Consider the following 23,343-nt stretch of genomic DNA (forward strand, 5'->3'; position numbering starts at 1 on the left):
TACATAGTAAAAATGAAGTAGAAATTTAAATATCTGTGAAAATGTGTGAGCCGGACATTGTTCTAAGTACTTTCTATGTAATAACTCATTCCATCCTCGCGACACTCCTACAGAGTCCAGGTGCAGGTGTGTGGTCACATAACTGGTGCAGGATTCAAACCTGGAAAGTCTGGCTTTGGACCTGCTGTCTGGGAAGGAGTTGTTGGAGAGAGAGGTGGTCAAGCATGGGGTGCAGGGACCCAGGGGCAATCGGAAGGGGTGATATAGTGAGTAAGATGCTGCTTCCAGATTCACTACCAAGCCCTCAGGGGAAAGGCACTTTACATGTGGATGGTTAGTCTTTCAGCCCACCTCTGGGTTTAATGAGAGAGCCGTGTCTCTTGCTCACTATTGTTTCCATCTTACCCCTAGACTTTGAGGCAATGGACAGATTGCTGACGAATAAAAACCAGGCAGCATTCAAAACCCAATCCTTGGGTCTGCAGGAAGCTGTGCCTTCTTTACCCAAGGAGGTTGTTCCAGTAATTTTTTGCCATGTGATGAATCACCTCGCAACTTAGTGACTTAACAGACAGCAATCATGTCATTGTTGTTATCGCTTCTGTTTCTGGGGACTGGGCTCAGCTCAGCTGTCTTGCCCACGGTCTCTCCTGGGATTGTAACAGTTGATGGCTGAGGCTGGAGTCACCTGGGTGCCTTCCTCACTCACAAGTGTGTGAGTTTCTGCTGCTGCCTGCAGGGACCTTGGCAATGGCATCTGCCAAAAGACCTGTGTCTGGCTTTTCCACATGGCCAGGGCTCCCATATTGCCTGGCAGTGCGTTCGCAGGGCAAGTCTGTGAGAGAGCCCGGTGGGTGCGGGTTACCTTCTGGGACCCAGCTCTGGAGGTTCACAGCCATCACTCTTCCTGTTTTAATTTTGTTAGAGGCGAGGCACCCTGTTGAGCTTGTATTCAGGAGGAAGGAAACGAGATGCCAGCTTTCCATGAACATATGGCTCCAGGTCATGGATTTGTATACACATTTGAAAACCATCACAGAGATTTTCCAAATAACTTCACTCTGGTTTAGAGAGATCAGTTACCAAGACAGATGGGGCTAAAGCAGGTGCGTGTGCTGAGTTTGAGGAAAGAAAAGCAGAAGGCTGGGCCAAGGGAGGCAGTGTCATCAGAGAACCCATGCTAGCCTGGGTGACCAGAGGCCTGGCCCTGCCTCTGACCAGCTGTTGCCCCCACGGAGGCCTCTCTGCTTTGGGGGCTGACTGACCTTCCTTACCTTTAACCACAGAGGACTAATACAGTTGAGTTTTCAAGTACCTTCAAGCTCTTGTGGCTCTGAGTCCATAATTTTGAGGACTACTATCTTTATTTCATCGGAGAAGGTGATGGCACCCCACTCCATTACTCTTGCCTGGAAAATCCCATGGGCGGAGGAGCCTGGTAGGCTGCAGTCCACGGGGTCGTGAAGAGTCGGACACAACTGAGCGATTTCACTTTCATTTTTCACTTTCATGTGTTGGAGAAGGAAATGGCAACCCACTCCAGTGTTCTTGCCTGGAGAATCCCAGGGACGGAGGAGCCTGGTGGACTGCCGTCTGTGGGGTCACACAGAGTCGGACACGACTGAAGTGACTTAGCAATCTTTATTTCGTAACCTCCAAAACCTTCTGACAGACCGTCAGTCAACCCTTCTGTTGAATGTCTCCAGGCAGCCCTCTGCTCCCCAGGACTTGGCTCAGGGGTCTGAGGAGCCTGGGTAGAGGGTGGGATGGGGCAAGAGAATGAGAGAGGTGGGGTGGGGAAGGTGCTCAAGTGTGGGAGCCTGGAAGTCAGGGTGGGAGTGAGACAGCCTGGTGGAGAGCCGAGGCTGCTAGAACTCAGAGAGGCCGAAGGCTCTGCTGGGGGTTTCAGCAGGCCAAGGGATGAGCTTCTAACAGAGCCTTTTGGGTTTAGAAAACACCCCGCCTTCACTTTGTATCAATATTTTCCCTCCCTCCTCCTCATCTCATGAAGGCATTATAGCGATTATATCCTTAGAAAGGATGGCAGACAAATGATGTCACACCACGGATGTTCTGTGGTCCCCTTGAGAGAGTCAGTTCCTAGGCAGGTTGATAGGGAGTCTAGGGGTCCCCAAAGAGAGAGGGGTCTGGAATTCTCAAGGAGGAAGAAAGGACAAACTTTTTTTCTTTCTCCACATTCCTTAGGATTATATACCAATGATGTATCCTGCCTAAGGACAGTCTTTGGATTCAACCTTCTGTTATCTTAAAATGTTAATTATGGGAGTAGACCTGGTCTTTACAAGGATGTATCTTGCCTGAGGACAGTGTTATCTTAAAATGTAAATTATGGGAGTAGGTCTGATGAGGTCTTTACAACCTCCAGACATTCTTTGGATTCACTGGAGAGTATATAACCTCATTATTAACACTAGCAAGCGGGTACTCTTTCTGCCCCCTTCTGATGCCTATGTCAGAAGCTTTCTCTATCTCCTTTATACTTTAATAAAACTTTATTACACAAAAGCTCTGAGCGATCAAGCCTCGTCTCTGGCCCCGGATTGAATTCTTCTCCTCCGGGGGCCAAGAATCCTGGTGTATTCGCGTGATTCGACAACAACCTTTCACCCTCTGCCCTGGCAGGGGGGTGTCTTCCACACAGGGATCTCACTCAGTGAACTCTAGTTGTCTCCATTTTACAGGTGACAAGGGGGAGGAAAGCAAAGTACTCTTCTAACGAAGGCAGGAGCACAGCCGGCTGTGTCCTCCTCCTCTCAGCAGCGAGGGTCAGCTTGGGTCATCTGGGGAACATCCTGTGTGCTTAAACACTTACAGACCGGGCCAACCCAGGTCTTTGGCTCAGCACTGAGCAGCTACATTTTGAGAGGCAAGAGATTGGGATTCCCAGAGGAAAGTTGGGAATGAGGAAGACATCAACAAATCCTTGGGAATCAATATAAAACAGGAGGATGTTCGGTACAGTGAGGGGGTGTATGTGTGTGTGTGTGTGTGTGGCTCTTCTTCTGCCAAAACTAAGCTCATTTCTGCATATTTGTTTGCTGAGTATTAAATACTCCAAAGATTGTGCTTTTTATTTGTTGAATCTGAAATGAAAAATGACTCAGCAGAGAGGAAAACAAGCCTTTAATGCCCTGAATGGCCCCTGAATGAAAATCTATGGTCATAGAGCATGTGGCTTCTCTTCTCCCCACCAGGCTCTTCAATACACACACGAGGACAAGCATACCATGCCCAGCTGTGCACACGCCGCACCTCAGATTGGCTCCTGTTTGACCCAAGTCCCTTTATCTCATTTCCCTTCCCACTCCAGCCTTTCCAGGGCCCCCACCCCTTCCTGCAGGATGGTCTACCCGGGTTTAGGTGGAGGGGCCCTGGCTGCAGGCCACAGCTGATTTTCTAGAAGGGCAGGCACTTCCTATTTGGCTCCTTTCACAGGCTCAGTGTAAAGATCCCTCAGGGAAATCTGAGACTTTGTTTTTCCATAAAGCGGTAGTCAGCTCAGATTATCTCTAGCTTTTGGACCTGGAAGAATGGATTATCTGGGAAGAATGACCATCTGCCAAACCAGATGTTGCCTGCTTGGTACACAAGCTGTATTCCTGGAAAGTTGAGCATAAACTGGATTTAGGTATACTGAATCATATTCTGAATTATTGGAAGGATTTTCTATCAAAGGAACTTAGCAGCAGATCCTTTTGCAAAGTGAAGAATTATTTTGTAATGTGGAGACTCTCTCCACGATTTATGAGTTTGGTAAGTAGATGGAACATTTTTGTATACTGAATGTTATTTTAAATGTACTGTGTGGAAACTTGTTATTCAAAGGTACTCAGCACTGAAGGCTTGTTCAAAGATTTATTGTGTAATGCGGATAAACTTTTCATGATTTATGACCTTGGCATGTTCAGGCATTTCTTAAAGTGCGATATACCTCTAGCTCTGCTTCAGAGAAAAAGGTGATTTTTGCTAATAATCAGATTTGGGGGGAAAATGAGAACTCTACTATCTGTCAGTTATAGTCACTTCAGAGGGACTTGGGAGAAATAGAGGTACTCAAATTTTCCATCTTTTTTTTAGGGCAGGAAATCCTAAGGGTGGCTTTTTTTGCCTACTTTCTGTGTTGTCACCAAGGGGAAATTATGGTGCTATTTTTTCCAAATAAATGCAGTTAACTATTATAGCAACATTTATGAAACTGTTTCTTTTTATATTAAATCTGTATCATCTAAATAAATATCGCCTCCTATCTACCTCTTCATCATGTGTTTACCTCTTGTCTGTCTGTCTGTCTATCTGTCTACCATCTATCAGTCCTGTCGTAGAAAGCAGACACTGCAGTACGGCTCGTGTTTTGGAGCCCTCGAATCTGTTGCTCCACCAGTGCAGGGAGCCTCACACCCTGAGACCCCAGGTGTGTGAACTATGTGACAGGCCTTAGCTCCTTGTACACCCTTTCCCACTCAGCAGCTCAGAGGTCGTTTCAGCACTTATCTTCGGGGCTCGATCTCCACTCACACTCCTGTTTGAGCCCCAGAGTAGAGCTTGTGCCTGGGAATGTGGTGTGACTCCCGGCTCAAATAACATACAACATTGTGTAAGTTTAAGGTGTACAGCCTGCTGATCTGATACATTTATATGCTGCAAAATGATCATCATCATAGCATTAACTAACATCTTCATCCTGGCATATGATTTCTTCTTTGTGGTAAGAATATTTAATATCTACACTTTGGTATAAAATATAGTATTATCAGCTATAACCACCATGCTGTACATTAGATCCCCAGAACTTATTCATCTTATAACTGTAAGTTTGTACCTTTTGATTAATACTCCTCCATTCCAACCCACCCCCTTCCCGTGATAACTACCACTTTGTTTCTCTGAGTTTGGCTTTTTTTAGATTCTACATATAAGTGATAGCATAAAGTAGGAAATGGTCCAACATTAAAAAAAATTTTGGCTGCATTCTGTGGCATGTGAGACCTTAGTTCCCCAACAAAGGCTCAAACCCACACGCCCTCCATTGGAAGGCAGAGTCTCAGCCCCTGGGCCACACAGAAAGCCCCTGGTCTAACTGTCTATGGCAGTCATAAAAGAAGGGGATTATACTTTCTCAGTTGTGTATAACCTGAAGCTGCAGGAGACACAGGACTGACCAGGAGGGAGGCCTCCCTGCATAAAGTCTCCACAGAACAGGACGGTATCAGGCAGGATGTGCTGGTGACTTGCTCTAAACCATGATGTGGCCCTGGCCTCTGTTTCAGAAAGAGGCCTTTGGAAACTCATCCAAGGACAGAAATGACTTGTAAAAAGTTTGATTCTAGGTTCTTTTTAAAAAAATTCCTGGTAATTTCTGGCTATGACTGTCACGCTCACATGTGCCTAGCCTTCCATTCACTTCCCAGTTTTCCTGATGGCTTTGACCCACAGCCTGTCTCAGTCCTGGTGTGGTCAGTCCTGCGATGCAGAGTCGACCATCTGCCATTGGATCTGGGCGGTCCTGAATCATGGCTCCTTTGGAGTCAGTTTGGAGTGTTCCAGCCAAGTATCCAGCTTGGGTGGGGAATTTTGACTGTCAAGAGGGAGGTGAGTTTTTCATTACACAAACATATGCTCTCTGAACTACACAGTCATTGATGTTCCTTGGAAACTATTGGGCTATGGGTGAAGTAGCCCTGGCCAAGGACTCAGAGAAACTGGAAGAGTCTTAATTCCGTCTCTTTCTAGTTTTGTGACCCAGGCAAGTTAGAATTAATCTGATTTTGATATATAGGGAACCAAGATCCCTAACTTTAAATGACTCATGATTTGGCTTGAGAGACAGACATATAAATTCGGTATGATGAACGGGATCCAGCAGCCAGGTCAGGTAAGTCTACCTAGGTGGTGAGTGAAGTGACTTAGGGTTTTACTTTCCCATTTTGTAAAGTGGGGATGGTAATCTTTCCTTTCAGGTTTGTTGTAAGGCTTGATGATTATTCATTTGTAAGTTCTAAAAAAAAAAGAGAGAGAAAGGTTTAAGTAGCAATTCTGAACTGGTTTTTCTTCTCTATCTACAAGATAAATAATAAATAAATAAATAAATAAATAATATCTCTCAATACCTCAAGTGATTCTCAAAACATAAGATAGGTCACCCCACACCTTGTTGGATATGCATGGTTGGTTGGTTAGCACCCCCAAGGTTCTGATAGACTGCCCCAAGGAATATTTTTCTTTTGTCAGAGAAACAAATGTGAATGACATTAACAGGGGACATATTTTGTTAAAATCAAAACATCACAAATAAGACTAAAGTTTCCTTTTGATCTTCATTTCCAATCTCCAATGCCAGACACTACAATCTCTGAGGGAATTGCTATTATCAGCACTTGCCTTCCAAGATTCCTTGCTCTGTGCTCATGTACTAACCTATTTTAGCACTAAAGTGACCCCTAGATTGATGGCGTTTAACTTTCTAGATCTTTTATGTATATATGCATGTAAGTCTGTTTTTATATCCATAGAAATATACAGCATGTTTATATATGTCTTAAATACTGTTAATTCACCTAAAACCATGTCATGGACATCTAACCATGTAACGACATATGGTTCTAACTCATACTTTTAAACTATTGACTAGTATTTCATAGCAGGAATATGTCATAGTTTCTAGCACTCCCTTATTGGTAGAAAATTTCCAAGTTTTGGTACTTAAAAAAAATGTTGTACCCACATGTTGAAGGATTTCAGTTTCTCCACACTCTTGTCTACAATTGTCTTTCATTTATTCATTTCTGATCATAGCCGTCCTGACGGATATGGGGTTGGTTTCTTACTGTGGTTTTGATTTGTATTTCCTGATGGCTAGCAAGGTTGAGCATTTTTTGTATATCTCTTGACCATTTGTATGTCTTCACTGGAGACATGTCCATTCAATTCCTTATCCCATTTTCAAGGATTTTATTAGTGGAATTTTATTTTATTTTTTTGCCATTAAGTTGTATGTGTTACTTAGCTATTTTGTGTGTTAGTTGCTTGTTGGATATATGGTTTACAGTTTCTCCTATTCTGTAGGTTGCCTTTTCATCTGTTGATTGTTTCCTTTGCTGTGCTTTTTAGGTCAATGTAGTTTCACTTCTTTATGTTTGCTTTTTTCTGCTTGTGCTTTTGGTATCATATCTATGTCATCATTGCCAAGACCACTATCATGGAGCTTTTCCTCTATGTTTTCTTCTAGAAGTTTTAAAGTTTCAGATCTTACATTTAAGTCTTTAACCTACTTTGAGTTGATTTTTGGGTATAGTGTAAGATAAGGGTCCAATTTCATTCTTTTGCTTGTGAGTACCTAGTTTTCTTAACAGTATTTGTTTAAGAGACTCATTTTCCACATTAGATATTCTTTGCATCCTTCTTGAAGATCAGTTGGCCACAGCATTTATGGAAAATTGTGTGGAGATTCCTCAAAATTAAATATAGAGCTACCACATGACCCAGTAACCCCACTTTGGGTATTTATCCAAAATAATTAAAATCAAGATCTTGAAGACACTAGCATTCCCCATGTTCATTGCATTCACAATAGCCTAGATGTGGAAACACCCTAAACGTCCATTGACAAATAAATTGATGAAGAAAATGTGGCTAATACATGCAATGAAATATATTTAGCTTTAAAAAAAGAAGCAAATTTTGCAATATGCAACAGCATGAATGAGCTTTGAGGACATTTTGTTAAGGGAAAAAAATCAGTCACAGAAAAAGTAGTGCATGATTCCACTTAAATTAGGTATCCCAAATAGTGAAATTCATAGAATGAAAGAGTGGGATGGTGGTTGCCAGAGACTAAGGGGAGGGGTGGGCTTCTCTGATGGCTCAGACGGTAAGGAATCTGCCTGCAATGTAGCTGGGTTTGATCCCTGGGTTGGGACGATTCCCTGGAGAAGGGAATGGCTGCCCATTCCAGTATTCTTGCCTGGAGAATTCCATGGATAGAGGAGCTTGGCAGGCTACAGTCCATGGGGTCACAGAGTTGGACGTGACTGAGTGACTAAGATTTTCACTTTCAAGGGGGGACGGTAAATGGAGAGTTATTAATCAATGGGCATACAGTTTCAATTAAGCAAGGTGAGGTAAGTTCTGGAGATCTGATATAATATTACATATATAGTCAACAATAATATGTAGTCAATAATAATATGTTATACACTTAAAAATTTGTCTTATATTAATTGTTCTTACCATGATAAAATAAAAAGAGGGGTGAGATGGGGGATTGGGAAGGAGGCTCACAGGGGAGGATATATGTATACTCACAGCTGATTCACACTGTTGTACAGCAGAAACCAGCACAACATTGTAAAGTAATTATCCTTCAATGAAAAATAAAAATTTATAAAAATGCAAAGCACTTCTTTGTGGCTACATCATTATGCACCTATGTAAATCTTCTCTAGGATAAATAATAAATGGAATGTATAGATCAGAGTCTATTTACATGTTTTGATTTAAATCATCTTCCGATTTATAAATCCAGTGGCAGAGTATGTCTCTATTTCTCCACACTATTGCCAAACTTCATCGTTTCGCACTTTATATTTTTGCCAGTCTGACAGATAAAATGCTGTATTCAAATGCTGCTGTTTGTCTTTCTGATTCTAGTGAGGTTGAGTGCCTTTAGATGTTTACTGGTATTATATTGTTTCCTCTTTTAAATGCTTTTTATTTACTTGGCCCATTTTTCTAGTCGCTTTAAAAAATGATTTATAGAGACTCTTTATACCAGAAAAATACATACACATTGTTTTGTTCTAAAATTTCAAATATTTCTCTTGGTCTGTTGCTTGTCTGTTAAGTTCATGTGCCTTTTGTCTCAAAGATGTTTTGAACTTTGATGAAAACATTATCATTCTTTTTATTTGTAGATTTTGCTTTCTATGTCTTATTTATGTAGGTTTTCCTCTTGCTCACAGCAGATTCTCAATATTTTCTAGAAATACTTTGTTCTGTTTTTACATTTTTGACTCTTTATTTTTGTGTGAGATATGAATATACCTTTATTTGTATTTGAAAAAGCTACTGAATCATCTGAAACTTTTCACTGATTCTAAATGCCCTTTTTCTTATATGGAAAGTTCCCACTTATATACATTTTTTTGTTGTGTATATGAGTATTGCCTATTCTCTTCATTATCCTACTTATCTATTTCTTTGACAATCTCATATTTAGGGAGGCCTTTCCTGATCATCTTACCTGAAATGACCCTCATTCATTCTCCATCACATTACTGGATTGTACTGTCTTCATGGCATGAATATCTCCTTAGGTTTCTTACTTATTTATTTGCTAGTTTGGATATTATAAGCACCATGATAACAGGAGTCTTCTCTGCCTTTTTAGCACCCAGAACAGCACCTTTCAGAAAATAGTTGCTGAATGAATGAAGGCCAATAACTTTTTATTTTTAAAGTTTGAATAAATTTCTCGTCAAAGAAATTTGCACTGTTAACCAAAGAAGTGGGTAGAGAGGGACCTTCCATCTTCTTGAAATTCTTTAATGTATGTTTATGGGTTTTATTCACATGTCACATTGCTTAAATTTTGAACCTTTAGAAAGATTCGTTCAAAGAGGCAGAAAAGGGTGATGTCTGTTTATCGTAAGTTTTGGGGATACTTCCTTTTAAGGTATGGAATCTGGACTAGCCAGATACAACAACTGAATATGTGGCTTAAGCCAATCGTTAATTCATTCTGCAACTATTTATCCAGCACTCTGATAAGTGCTGGGAATGCAATGGTGAGTGAAATAAACAAGGAGCTTATAGGGGTGCAGGCACTAATTAGACAACCCTAGCAAAGGATATATGATTATACGATGATCATTTCTATGTAGAAAAATTGTACGATGCTTTCAGTGCATGTGCAATCAAGGGGGTAAGAGAATATTTCACTGAAGAAATAACCATTTGGTGGTGATTTGAATCAAAGAGAGGACCGAAACTTTTAAATAGAGGTCCTAAGGAGGCAAGGTAAAAAAGAAAGAAATGAAAGAAGTCTGAATGTAACTAAGCGGAAAGGCTGAGCAGGAGTGTCGCTCTGGTGAAGTCGCAGAGGTCATATCAAAGGAGAGTGTAGTATGATGACAAACAAAGACAAAAACAAAACCAACAGCAACAAAGCAGCCTAAGTAGATTTCGGAGGAATGCGAACCCGGCTTCATGCATGAGCTTTGATGCCTATCAGTTGTGTAAACAGATCAGTTTTAACTTCTTTCTGCTCAGTTACTTTATTGATGAAAACAAACCTGGTAGAGTGACTGTAAATATTACATGAGATAGTCCTTGGCACAGGTTAGGTATCCGTGGTATAGTACTTCTAGGTTTAATAATGGTTCTTTTGTGTTTGTTACCTGCTAGGCACCCTAATTTAAGCAAACAAAGCAGAAATAGTCACTGGTATTAGGGATTCACAACCTGAACCAAGTAAAACTTTCCAAAAGAAAGTTCAGTTAATACTTTTTGAACACCTTGTATTCAGAGTGCATCATGAGAAATGCTGGGCTGGATGAAGCAAAGCTGGAATCAAGATTGCCAGGAGAAATATCAATAACCTTAGATATGCAGATGACACCACCCTTATGGCAGAAAGTGAAGAAGAACTAAAGAGTCTCTTGATGAAAGTGAAAGAGGAGAGTAAAAAAGTTGGCTTAAAGCTCAAATTCAGAAAACAAAGATCATGGCATCTGGTCCCATCACTTCATGGCAAATAAATGGGGAAATAGTGGAAACAGTGGCTGACTTTATGTTTGGGGGTTCCAAAATCACTGCAGATGGTGACTGCAGCCATCAAATTAAAAGATGCTTATCCTTGGAAGGAAAGTTATGAACAACCTAGACAGCATATTAAAAAGCAGAGATATTACTTTGCCAACAAAGGTCCATCTCATCAAGGCTATGGTTTTTCCAGTGGTCATGTATGGATGTGAGAGTTGGACTATAAAGAAAGCTGAGCACCGAAGAATTGATGCTTTTGAGCTGTGGTGTTGGAGAAGACTCTTGAGAGTCCCTTGGACTGCAGGGAGATCCAACCAGTCCATCCTAGAAGAGATCAGTCCTGAGTGTTCATTGGAAGGACTGATGTTGAAGCTCAAACTCCAATACTTTGGCCACCTGGTATGAAGAGCTGACTCATTTGAAAAGACCCTGATGCTGGGAAAGATTGAAGGTAGGAGGAGAAGGGGATGACAGAGGATGAGATGGTTGGATAGCATCACTGACTCAATGGAGATGAGTTTTGAGTAAACTCCGGGAGTTGGTGATGGACAGGGAGGCCTGGTGTGCTGCGGTCCATGGGGTCACAAAGAGTCGGACATGACTGAGCAACTGAACTGAACTGAAGTTCTGCTTAGTTCAGTTAAAAACCATTTTTGAGCATCCACTTTGTACAAGATATAATGTTTTCTTTTGAGGATACAAGAACAAACCATTTGCAGCTAATGATTAAATGGGTAATTTTATAGCAATGTTATGGAGGATTTAGTAGAAACAAATTCAATGTGAGAGGGGAATGAAGTGTAGGAGACAATCCTTGAAGAAGGAATCCTGGAGAAGGTTATGGAGGGGAGAAAGTGATAGCCAATAATCCACAAGGAAGGTGTCATGAAAGAGAACTGGAGAACTGTTCTTCAAAAGCTGCTCAGAGAGGGTAGCTACACAAGGCAGTGCTCCCAAAAAGCTAAGATATTTGTAGAAGGACATCCTGAATCATGGTCATGGATTAGTTCTAGTTTACAGCCAAGACCAATGTCTCCAAGGTCTGCCTGTGTGTCTCTTTTCTGGGCATGTTTGTTTGTGGACTCATTCGTGGAAACACAGTGTTCCTGCTGCTGGCAGTGAGTAGGCACTGAGACATATTTGCTCTCATCCAAATCTGTGCCATAAAATCATGGTCATCGTGGCTATGGATCACGTTCCCCTGCCCCCTACCAGGAGGCCACTTTAGTTTTTTTGTGTTTGATTAGTTTTGGCTCTATCCTCTTTATTCAGAACTATCTGTATGTGTGTGTGTGTGTGTGTATAACAGACTGGTTCCAAATAGGAAAAGGAGTACGTCAAGGCTGTATATTGTCACCCTGCTTATTTAACTTATATGCAGAGTACATCATGAGAAATGCTGGACTGGAAGAAACACAAGCTGGAATCAAGATGGCTGGGAGAAATATCAATAACCTCAGATATGCAGATGACACCACCCTTATGGCAGAAAGTGAAGAGGAACTAAAAAGCCTCTTGATGAAAGTGAAAGAGGAGAGTGGAAAAAGTTGGCTTAAAGCTCAACATTCAGAAAACAAAGATCATGGCATCTGGTCCCATCACTTCATGGGAAATAGATGGGGAAACAGTGGAAACAGTGTCACACTTTATTTTTTGGGGCTCCAAAATCACTGCAGATGGTGACTGCAGCCATGAAATTAAAAGACACTTACTCCTTGGAAGGAAAGTTATGACCAACCTAGATAGCATATTCAAAAGCAGAGACATTACTTTGCCGACAAAGGTCTGTTTAGTCAAGGCTATGGTTTTTCCTGTGGTCATATATGGATGTGAGAGTTGGACTGTGAAGAAGGCTGAGCGCCAAAGAATTGATGCTTTTGAACTGTGGTGTTGGAGAAGACTCTTGAGAGTCCCTTGGACTGCAAGCAGATCCAACCAGTCCATTCTGAAGGAGATCAACCCTGGGATTCCTTTGGAAGGAATGATGCTAAAGCTGAAACTCCAGTATGTTGGCCACCTCATGCGAAGAGCTGACTCATTGGAAAAGACTCTGATTCTGGGAGGGATTGGGGCCAGGAGGAGAAGGGGCCGACAGCGGATGAGATGTCTGGATGGCATCACTGACTTGATGGACATGAGTCTGAGTGAACTCTGGGAGTTGGTGATGGACAGGGAGGCCTGGCGTGCTGCGATTCATGGGGTCGCAAGGAGTCGGACATGCCTGAGCAACTGAACTGAACTGATATATATAACCACTTGGGGTGATTCAGAGTTCTGTTGCCTAGAAAACATCATAGAAAGCTTCTGTTTCCTCAAAAAAAAGCTCCTGTTTCCTCTTAGCTATGTCAGTCTATTATTTACTGTATTCCCATTATTATCCATTAAAATCATATTCATCCTTTAAAAATTTGATCAGATGCTTATTTCCCCATGAAACCTCCTCTGATCACTCCAGCTTAAAGGGATTTTGTCTCCCTTTATAATTTCACATTATACAGTTTTCTAGTATTAGATCCAGTGTTTGTTGACTCATAGTGTTACCTGGAAGAAACTTTCTTTTTTAAAATAAAGTTTTTATTCTTGAACAGTTTTATGTTTATGGGATCATTGCAAAGAGTATATAGATTTTCTATTCACCCATTACCCAGTTTCCCCTATTATGACATATTAAATTAGTATAGTAAATGTGTCATAGTGAATGAACCAATATTGACACATTATTATTAACTAAAGTCTGCACTTCATTCAGATTGCCTCAGTTTTCCCTAAATGTCCTTTTTCTGTTCCAAGATCCCATCCAGGCTGTTACGTGTTACATTTAGACATCATGACTCCTTCATCCCTCTTAACTGTGTCAGTTTCTCAGACTTTCTAGTCTTGGGTGACCTTGACAGTTTTGAGGATTACATAGCAGGAATTTTGTAGAATGTCCCTCAATTGGGATTTGTCTGATGTGTTTCTCATGATTAGGCTGGAGTGATGGGTTCTTGGGAGAAAGACAACAGACCAGAGAGTATCTACATAAATTATTTAGAATTCTTTTGCATGAGAAAATTTGTTTATTCTCCTCCATTTGTTTATTCAATCATTTATTTCTGGGCTTGTAAATATTTATCTTATGTCTTGAGTTATAATGCAATACCACTTGATCCATTTTGTTGCGTAAATTGCTTCAGCTTTGGCCATGGGGACCCTTTCTGTTGGCTCTGTGTTCTCTTGCCATATCCCCATCATTCTTGTGTGTGTATATATTCTTAGCTTGGGGCACTAAAACATTCTCCAAGATAATCGTATTTCCTGCCTCAGCCCTGAAATTAGCAGTCTCTCCAAGAACCCCTGGTTCCTTTTACTGGAGAATGGTATAAGAAGTCAAGATCTGGGTATCAGGTTTGCTCTTTGCTATTGGGTGTTCCTGCTTCTAGGCACTCTCATAACAAGAAGATAGATATATGAATATGTACTAACCTGTGTGTAAATATCTATAAATATTTCCATATGTAACCATTTATATCCCTATTAAGATAAATATGAGTTCATACTGATGTCTCAACTCTAATCCATAACCACATGGATTATTCTAGAGGAACTTGAGCTTCAGGTACAATTCCAGAGCTAATAAATCAGGATAAATATTCACCTTACATCTTTTGAAAGGCAAACATGTTAACATCATTGAATGTTTTTCTTGGTTTAATAGTGGAATAAATATTAAAATTATGAAAATATTATAAAAGTCAGTTTTAATTTATCACTGTTCACAATTTGGGTATTTATCTTATTGAAACTTTGTTACCCACCTATAGTTTTGCTAATTTTAATTCCATGAGAATATAATCTAATAGAGTTTGAAAGTTCTTATGTTACCTAACTACTGAATATCCCAGAGTTTGAAAGTTCTTATATTTTGTGACAATTCAGTGTCACATTCAACTATCAAAGTTCATGATTTAAAATTCTAAATATAGACATAAACACTGTAAAAACACAAGGATAATTATGTAAATTGTGTTCATTTGTGTTGATGGTTTCTGCTTCACTCATTCCCTCTCCTCTTTCTTCTTGTCTTGCATTGGTGGTGGCCTGAAGGCTCCAGTTCCAACACCATCTCCTGAGATGATCCCGATTCCCAGAATGCCCTTGGTGCTGCTCCTGCTGCTGCCTATCTTGAGTTCTGCAAAAGCTCAGGTTAACCCAGGTAACACTGCCATTGCTCAGCCGCATGCTGGAAGACCAGCTGAACACTCAAGCCCTTCAGTGTTCATCTTGGGAAAAGCACTGCTGAGGGGTCCCAAGGTCCCTCCTTCCTCTCTTTCTCTCTGGTGAAACAGGGCCATAGCAGAAATAGAAACAAATACACTCTGTAACATGCTGAATAGTGTGAAGTGTTTCTTACATGGAGTTGGGTGGAACAAAAAGAAAATAAAATGGGAGGTGGAAGAAGCAACCATTTGCTTCTGCATCTTCTGGGAAACAGAAGAGAAAATTTTCAGATGCCTTAGAGAACGTCTGCAAGTTGGTTTCCCAGTTATGTTTGGTTGGCTAAGGCCTGTATTTAACTTGGGTGTCATGTTATGCTTTGGGGACCCTGGTCTTGTAGGATCTCAGGCAGTTTCTCTTTCCTACAGGGTGTGGCCATGCTCAAAAATAGATATGTTAGTCCCCTTCTCCCAATTTTTAAAATTATGTGTATACTTTAAATTGAAGTATACAATTGTATCAATTGTCTATTACCATAGTGATGCCACTTAATATATGCAATAGTACAAGAATGAATCACTTAACTGTGAAGTTGCAGTAATTTAAAAAAAAAAACAATATTTAATAAAATTAAAAAAAAAAAAAAGAAATGTGTAGCATTTTTCAAACCAGTGCTTCAGTCATGTTTGCTGAGATCTCATTGTCCAAAGCGAGCCACATGGCCAAGCCCAGAGTCAGAGTGGGAGAGCACAAAAATATTACCTGGGGGAGGTCTGAGTACAGGGAAGAGTAAGGCTTGGAGCTGTTTCCTTTTTGCCACAGATATAAATGTAAGAAATTAGACATAGCACAAGTGTTAATTTGATGAATTTTATAAACTGAGCACATCCATGTAAGCAGTATCCAGATTAAGCAACAGAACTGTACCAGGACTTCAGAAGCTCTTCTTACACGCTCTTCAAGTCACTTTGCCGTACCTTCATCCCAAGGGTAGTCATTATTGTTTTCTAACAACACAAATCGGTGCTACTTGTTTTTGTACTTTATATGAGTGGAATCGCCTTTTGTTTCTGGCTTCTTTCATTCACTGTTTTGTTCATGATATTCATATCGTGGCATGCAGTTGGCAACTCTGTTTTCATTGTTGTATAATTTTGTTTGAATATTTTATTTATTCAGTCTACTTTGGATGGTAATTTGGATTATTTCTAGTTTGAGCTCATTATAAATAAAGCTCCTAGAACCCTTCTTGTAAAGGTCTTTCGGTAGAGATAAATACCCAAGTCTTTTAGATATATACCTAGAAGTAGCTTTATGTTGGGCTTCCCTGGTGGCTCAGATGCTAAAGATTCCGCCTGCAATGCAGGAGACCTGAGTTCGATCCCTGGATTGGGAAGATCCCCTGGAGGAGGGCATGGGAACCCACTCCAGTGTTCTTGCCTGGAGAACCCCATGGACAGAGGAGCCTGGCAGGCTATATAGTCCATGGGGTCACAAAGAGTCAGACGTGACTAAGTGACTAAGCACAGCACAGCACAGCTTATATGTTACATATGATCTGTTTTCCTACATATTGCTATTGTATTGTATTGCTACATTTCCAAAGTGATTTTACTGATATCCTACCCCATTGCAGTGTTTGAGAGTCTCAGGGGCTGCAGGCTATATTTGAATTCCTGAGGGTATTTTCATTTCCTCTTCTTCATACAGTATGAGTGTACATTTATGAAACACTCACCTTATCTTTGCAAAAATTCCACTTCCATAGGATATTCTTTTTTCTTGATTATAGGACATATAATCAAGATACTTTAATATCAGTGATTAATTGGTTCAGTAAATCCAGTACCTTGTTACTTCTTTGTAATAAGCTTAGTGAGTGCATCTCAGACCTGAACTTTGACATCATTCTTTCGTTTTTTGCTTTGTGTTCCTCTCACCTAGTTGAAGTCTAGTTGCCTTCTACTTGGTCTTAAGTTAGTAACATGACAATAGTCATATACTTCTCTTTGTACTTCTTTCATCCTTTTACCAGCAGTAAAATAAAGTTGGATTAGATAAGCTATGAAACCGTTTGTCACAAACTTACTATAATTTAGTGGTGTAAGAGCTTTACTGCCCATTTTGGAAGGCGCTGATAGACGTTGGGCTTGGAAACAGGGTTCTTAAACTTGCACGGCTGTTCTTCACAAGAAAGACCATTTGTCCCCAACTCCCTGCCACTTCCCAGGCTCAGGAATCTAAAGCCAGAACTTCAGAGGAATCGTGTCCCTTAGTCTAAGCACATAGAAGATAGCTGATGAATATCTTAAAGATGTAAACCCTAAAATGCTCCTTAGTAAGAAGTTGCATCTAGAAATCATGCTCCAACTTAGCCTGCCTCCATGGGAAAGGGACATCTCTAGACTCCATATGAAGTATATGAATACTCTTGGCTACTGAATTTGTCTGATCCTCCTCCAGAATGTATAAAACCAGTGTTTTGATTGCCATTTGGGGGTCCAGAACCCCGTGGACTTTTGGGCGGCGGGGGTGGGGGGAGTAGTAGAACCAACCTCATTGTCCTGAAAACTTCGCTGAGGGTCTGTTAGTCCTGAGGACTCACCCAGCCAACTAAATAACTGCTGAGTGTGGACAGCACAGGGCAGTCAGCCCCACTCTCCTGACTTGGCCTGTGACAACTACTTGTGCTTGGAAAAGGGAGAACACCCCTTCTCACCAACAGGCAATCTAGGTATTTAGGATCCATGGTACAGAGCCAGGGCACATGCTGGGACTTCCCATTTCAATCCTGGATTTTCCCCTCATAAGAAGCAGGCAACTTGCTAGTGGTTTAGAGTCTTGGGGTGGTGGATTCCTCCTTTGGTATTTAAAATGTTTGGAGAAACAAAGACATTAAGGATCTGAGATTCAGAGTGTTCTCTTCCTACTGGCTCCAAATTGACTTTCAGTTCATCTTTGTAGTTTTATTCTTTCTAGCATCAATCCTACATCCAGTGAGTTCTTAAGGTCTGCTGCTGCTGCTGCTGCTAAGTCACTTCAGTCGTGTCCGACTCTGTGTGACCCCATAGACGGCAGCCCACCAGGCTCCCCCGTCCCTGGGATTCTCCAGAAAAGAACACTGGTGTGGGTTGCCATTTCCTTCTCCAATGCATGAAGGGACTTGAAATCCTAGGTTAGTCATGCTGCAATGAATCTTAGAGATATTTAAGTCCTTCTTCTTCATTTTATAGATAAAGGAACTGGGTGTCAAATAGGGTAAGTGATTTGGTGGTTTGCCCATGACAACACACACAGTTAATGGTAAAGCAGGGACCACCGCTCCTGACTCCCAGGCCCAGGTTCCTTCCATCAGACTACCCACCCCTTTGGAGGCCACTTGAGGAAACAGTCTTTCTCTAATGATCATGTATAGCTGGACAGCATTATGGTTTCGTTTTTGTGACTTCTGATGTACATTTATAGGGATGAGAGGTAATTTGGGTTTGAGGGACAGCCTGAATCCAAGGAACCAGGCAAGACAACAGGTTCCCACAGAGCTCTTGGAACCTTGGTCTTGTTAGCACGCTCAGCAAGAAAAGCTAGTTAGAAGGCCCTGGGGACCAGCTCACCGTGGCAAAGAAGCCTAAGTGCTGGAGATGCAAGACAACAGGTTTCCACAGAGCTCTTGGAACCTTGGTCTTGTTAGCACGCTCAGCAAGAAAAGCTAGTTAGAAGGCCCTGGGGACCAGCTCACCCTGGCAAAGAAGCCTAAGTGCTGGAGATGCTTCTGCACAACTGTCCCCTTTTCCCAACTTCCTGTCTCCCACCAAAGTTCATACAGCTACTTTCAGTTCAGTCGCCCAGTCGTGTCTGACTCTTTGCGACCCCATGAATCACAGCACGCCAGGCCTCCCTGTCCATCACCAACTATACCTATACACATTTCCACACCGGAAAATAATTTTTATTTCCCTGGGTTCTCATCATTCATGCCCCTGGAGATGTGCTGAGAGGATTTATGGGATCTCAACTGCTAATGAGAATGTGATGCTAGTTCTAGGTTTCTGAACCCAGGCCTGAGGTACTAAGGCTGTGTGTATGTTTGTATGTGTGTGTGTATGGCTTGAGAAGGGCCTTGGAAAGGGACCTCCCGGGTTGAATTTCTCTTCAGTGAGCAATGCTAGAAGCTGCCCAGATTGGCTTTTTCTTCCTTGTATCAATATGTTTTTGTCAAAACTAGCCCGAGGGTGGCCTCTGGTATCCTTCCTGCCAGTAAAAGATCTTTCTCGGGGGATATCAGAAACTCATTTGCCCCTTAAGCACTCTAGTTATGCCAAGTGGAGAAAAAAAGATGCAAATTTCAAAGAAGAGTATCAGCTAATATTTAATAAGCACTTAATATATTCCTAGTACCATTCTATCAGCAAAGTTAGTCTTCAGAAGCACCTTAGGAATTAGGTGGCATTGTTATTCCAGTTTCACAGAGGGGAAATTGAGGCCCAGAGACATTAGGTAACTCACTCAAGGTTATAGACCTAGCCAAGTGGCAGAGCTGGGATGTGATCCACCTCCAGGGAGCATGTTCTTGACCTCTGTGCTCTGCTGCCTCCTGCAGAGTTAGCGTCACTGAATGTATGCTAACCAATCACATCAAGTCTCTAATGTTATGCTGGCGGAGACAGCGAAGGCTGAGTGATCCAAAGAAAAACAAATTCTCCGGGTTGGGTAAAAAGAGAAAGGGAGAACATGGAGTAAAGACATATAACCACAAATAGAAAAACAAGAGGGTGGAGGTGGTTGTCACTGAGGGAGTAATAGGGCAAACATGAAGTTAAGTTAGTACCCAAACAGGAACCACATGACTTTGGGATCCTTGGTATATGGCAAGTGCTTCCCAATCAAAGGCTTTGCCTTCACCCAGTGATAACAAAATGCCATGTGCTTCCTCCCAGGATGCATGTTCCTTTTGCTTTAAGATTTCAACAAATCAGGAATCAGGGCATTCTAAAACTCAAACAAGCAATAAGCTTCTCTGGGCCCTCTTTCCAGATTGTTCCCTAAATTGGTGGTTCTTCTTGACCCTGATGTCACACTACAGACAGTATGGAGAGTATGTGCTGACAGAAGAGTGTGATGGCAACATAGATGGTGAAGAGACGATGGTAATTGAGAGGAGATCCAACCAGTCCATTCTAAAGGAGATCAGCCCTGGGATTTCTTTGGAAGGAATGATGCTAAAGCTGAAACTCCAGTACTTTGGCCACCTCATGTGAAGAGTTGACTCATTGGAAAAGACCATGATGCTGGGAGGGATTGGGGGCAGGAGGAAAAGGGGACGGCAGAGGATGAGATGGCTGGATGGCATCACTGACTCGATGGACATGAGTCTGAGTGAACTCCGGGAGTTGGTGATGGACAGGGAGGCCTGGCGTGCTGCGATTCATGAGGTCTCAAAGAGTTGGACACGACTGAGAGACTGAACTTAACTGAGATTCGAGTTTCAGCTCTGGCACTATCTCCTTTGTGACTTTAGCTAGATTTCTTCACCTTACTTTGCTCACTTATAAAATGGGAAGAATAAAGTCTGCTTTCTGCCCTTCATGGGGTTACAATAGGGGGACCAAATGAGATAATGGAAGTCAATGGGCTCTGGAAAGTCATATGCAAATATCAAGGGTTGTGACTTGCCACTTTTGGAAGAGAAGGAAATGAAAATAATGCAAACTGTAAAACAACAGTTTCTTTCAAGCTGATGATGGAGGAGGAAAGAGAAAAAGAGTTCATTAGTAATGCCGGGAGGGATTGGGGGCAGGAGGAGAAGGGGACGACAGAGGATGAGATGGCTGGATGGCATCACTGACTCGATGGACGTGAGTCTGAGTGAACTCCGGGAGTTGGTGATGGACAGGGAGGCCTGGCGTGCTGCGTTTCATGTGGTTGCAAAGAGTCAGATATGACTGAGCGACTGATCTGATCTGAGTAACTATTATGGTCCCTCGTGGTCTCCAAGAGAGACTCACGTTACCTTTGGGGAATAGGGGTTCTAACAACCCTGAACTCTGGCTATCCCAACTCCAAGGGATGCAGGGCCCTGTGCCCAGGCTGAGCATATCCATGACAGTGTATTTTTTTTTTCCCCCCCCTGGGGAGAATAGTGTGATTGTTGACTTAGCTCTTGGTCTTAGCCAATAGGCCTCTGAAGAGCATGGATGTGGTAAGATAGGCCTCCCAGAATTTTTCAGTGGTTTGGACACATACACAATAAAGTAAGGCAAAAGTTAAGACATTCAAAACAATGAGGGTTTTGGAGGGGCTTAAGTAGAAGGCGATGAGTTGCTAAAAAGTATGCAACTTCTTTTTCCCCTGCTTCACAGATGTTAATGACTTGGGCCATTGTCTTATTTGGTGCTGTGTTGATCTCCTGGGTCCTCATGATGGACACCTATCATAGTGCTTGGCTTGTAGAGGCAATCAGTAAGTGTCTGAGGAGTAAAAAGAAGGCAGGAAAGAAAGGACATGGAGAAGCTCCCTTTCTTCTCTGTATTTTTCTACAAAAATGAATCTAAATTATGCCATGAGATGCTTGAGCTCACAAAGATGTTCAGAAGCTGAGAAGAAGACATAAGAACATCATTCTTTTAAACAATGGGGGTGTTAGGTAGAAGGATGACAGACTGAAGTTCCCTGAACTGCAGCTACTAACGTGCAGTAATGAGGTCCAGCCCTGGGTCCGAGGGCTTTGAGAGCCTTTGTCCTTGCAGAGGTAGAGTAGCCTCTGAGCTTATTCCTAAAAGCCTAGATTCCCTCTCCTCTGGTCTATGAGCAGAGCATTTTAGTGGCTATAAATAAAGAAAAATGTGCTTACATTTACCCAAATTTGTATTACTCTTGACATTTCAAGGGAAGGATTCAGACTTAATCTTTTGGGTGCTGTAAGCTATAGTCGAACTATAAGATCTAACAATGAAGAGTATCTTGTATGCATAAGTATTGCTAATTTAAGAAATGCTTCATCTTGGCATAGGAGAATCCCTGGATATGGGGATAGGCTAAAACCACGTTGAGAAAGCTACAATATTTGTTTGTTCTAAGTAGGTTAAACCAATATTTAGGACTTTTTATAGCTTCTTATTGAGTAACTTGCTTAATAGTAATGGATGCCTCTCCTCCTACTATACAAATACTACTTCTACTGCTCTTATTACTACTACTAGTGATAATAGCAGTAATGACATGATAAATCTCTGGTTACTCTTTTTGTTTTTTCATTAAGATTTAAAATTAATCCTTAATTTCTCTTATGACGATGAATCTGAATTCCTCTCTTGAAGTGCCAAGAGTAAGAAATTTACAAATATTGGGGTAAATTTAAAGACTTTTTTTCTACATTTATGACCACTAAGATGCCCTGCATATAGGCAGAAAACTGGCTTGTCCCAGTTCTCTGAGGCTTGGGTGGTCTTCTCTTTAGAAATGTGTTTGGGTCTTTGATTTTCTTAAAAGGATGTGAACCCAAAGTGCAGACTGGCTAACAGTGAAAGCAGTTGGATCTGCCTGTACATAGTAGGGTAGACTATCTTCACTTTGGGCAATTGGCAGGGTTTAAACTTGGATTCTTGGTCATTGAGTGCTTTTTAAAAACTCCCATGTTTTCTCTGTGGCCTCTCTTCCTGGTGGGTCCTGAACTCTAATCTTTATCAGATTCAAACACTCAGCTCAGCTTTTCAGAGGATTTCTCCTTAGGTTTTTACACTGCCTCTCTTATACAACTCCAGCATTTGGCAAATGTGCTGGACAAGAAAAACGCTGCCTGCTAGAAGGATCCCAGGCCTCCTTCAAAAACTCTGGTATTTTATCCTCCAGTGACCCTCTACCAGTGCGAAGCCCAGGGTCAGCCTCTTGCTTCTGCCCCTTGCAATTGGCAAGCGGCTACATATGACTGCAGAGGCGATGCTGCTCCTCAGTCTCCCTTCTCTGAAGCTTCAGTTCCTCTGCTCTCACCATGTCAGCACCAATCGAATGGCTGTAAACAGATGATTTATGGATTTTATCTAGTTCTTCCAGTTATCTTCAGGGGGAGTGTTGGTTACTATAAGCTACTCCATCCCACCTGGGAACAAAAATAAAAAGTTGACTTTTACCTTGCTGCTGCTGTGATTCACGTTAACTGATTATGCCTTGCTTTTTGAATTGGTTAGTAGGCAGCTTGGAGACAAATTTGAGGCCCATCACCAGCAAAGTGTATAGAACCAAATGTAATATTGATTATATTTTGGGTATTAACCTTAGCTCCAGCTTACCTTAATGTCCTTATTCTCTTTCCCCACACCTGCTTTTCTACACTTATTTGTTTGTTTATTTACTTAGCATATTGTACAGTTTTGG

At 41.6% G+C, this 23,343-nt stretch overlaps 1 protein-coding gene across 8 annotated transcripts in view; it reads left to right on the forward strand.

Annotated features, from left to right (window-relative positions):
• The window catches only part of DDR2 (discoidin domain receptor tyrosine kinase 2), a 175,526-nt gene that overhangs the window by 87,839 nt on the left and 64,344 nt on the right, over window positions 1–23,343 (forward strand). For 6 of the 8 annotated variants that reach the window (XM_086393826.1, XM_086393823.1, XM_086393825.1 and 3 more), the window contains one exon: window positions 14,866–14,974. The exons of 1 other annotated variant lie outside the window; for it this stretch is intronic. In XM_086393826.1, the coding sequence (XP_086249952.1) occupies window positions 14,893–14,974 (82 nt within the window). In that variant the 5' untranslated portion in view covers window positions 14,866–14,892. Of the gene's footprint in view, window positions 1–3,375; window positions 3,775–14,865; window positions 14,975–23,343 lie in introns of those variants that run through there. One more of the 8 variants, XM_086393824.1, reaches the window with a different exon arrangement.

Source organism: Bos grunniens, chromosome 3, assembly GCF_055505025.1.
Source record: "Bos grunniens cultivar Pamir isolate PY7600 chromosome 3, Bosgru_T2T1.0, whole genome shotgun sequence".
Classification (NCBI taxonomy): Eukaryota; Metazoa; Chordata; class Mammalia; order Artiodactyla; family Bovidae; genus Bos; species Bos grunniens.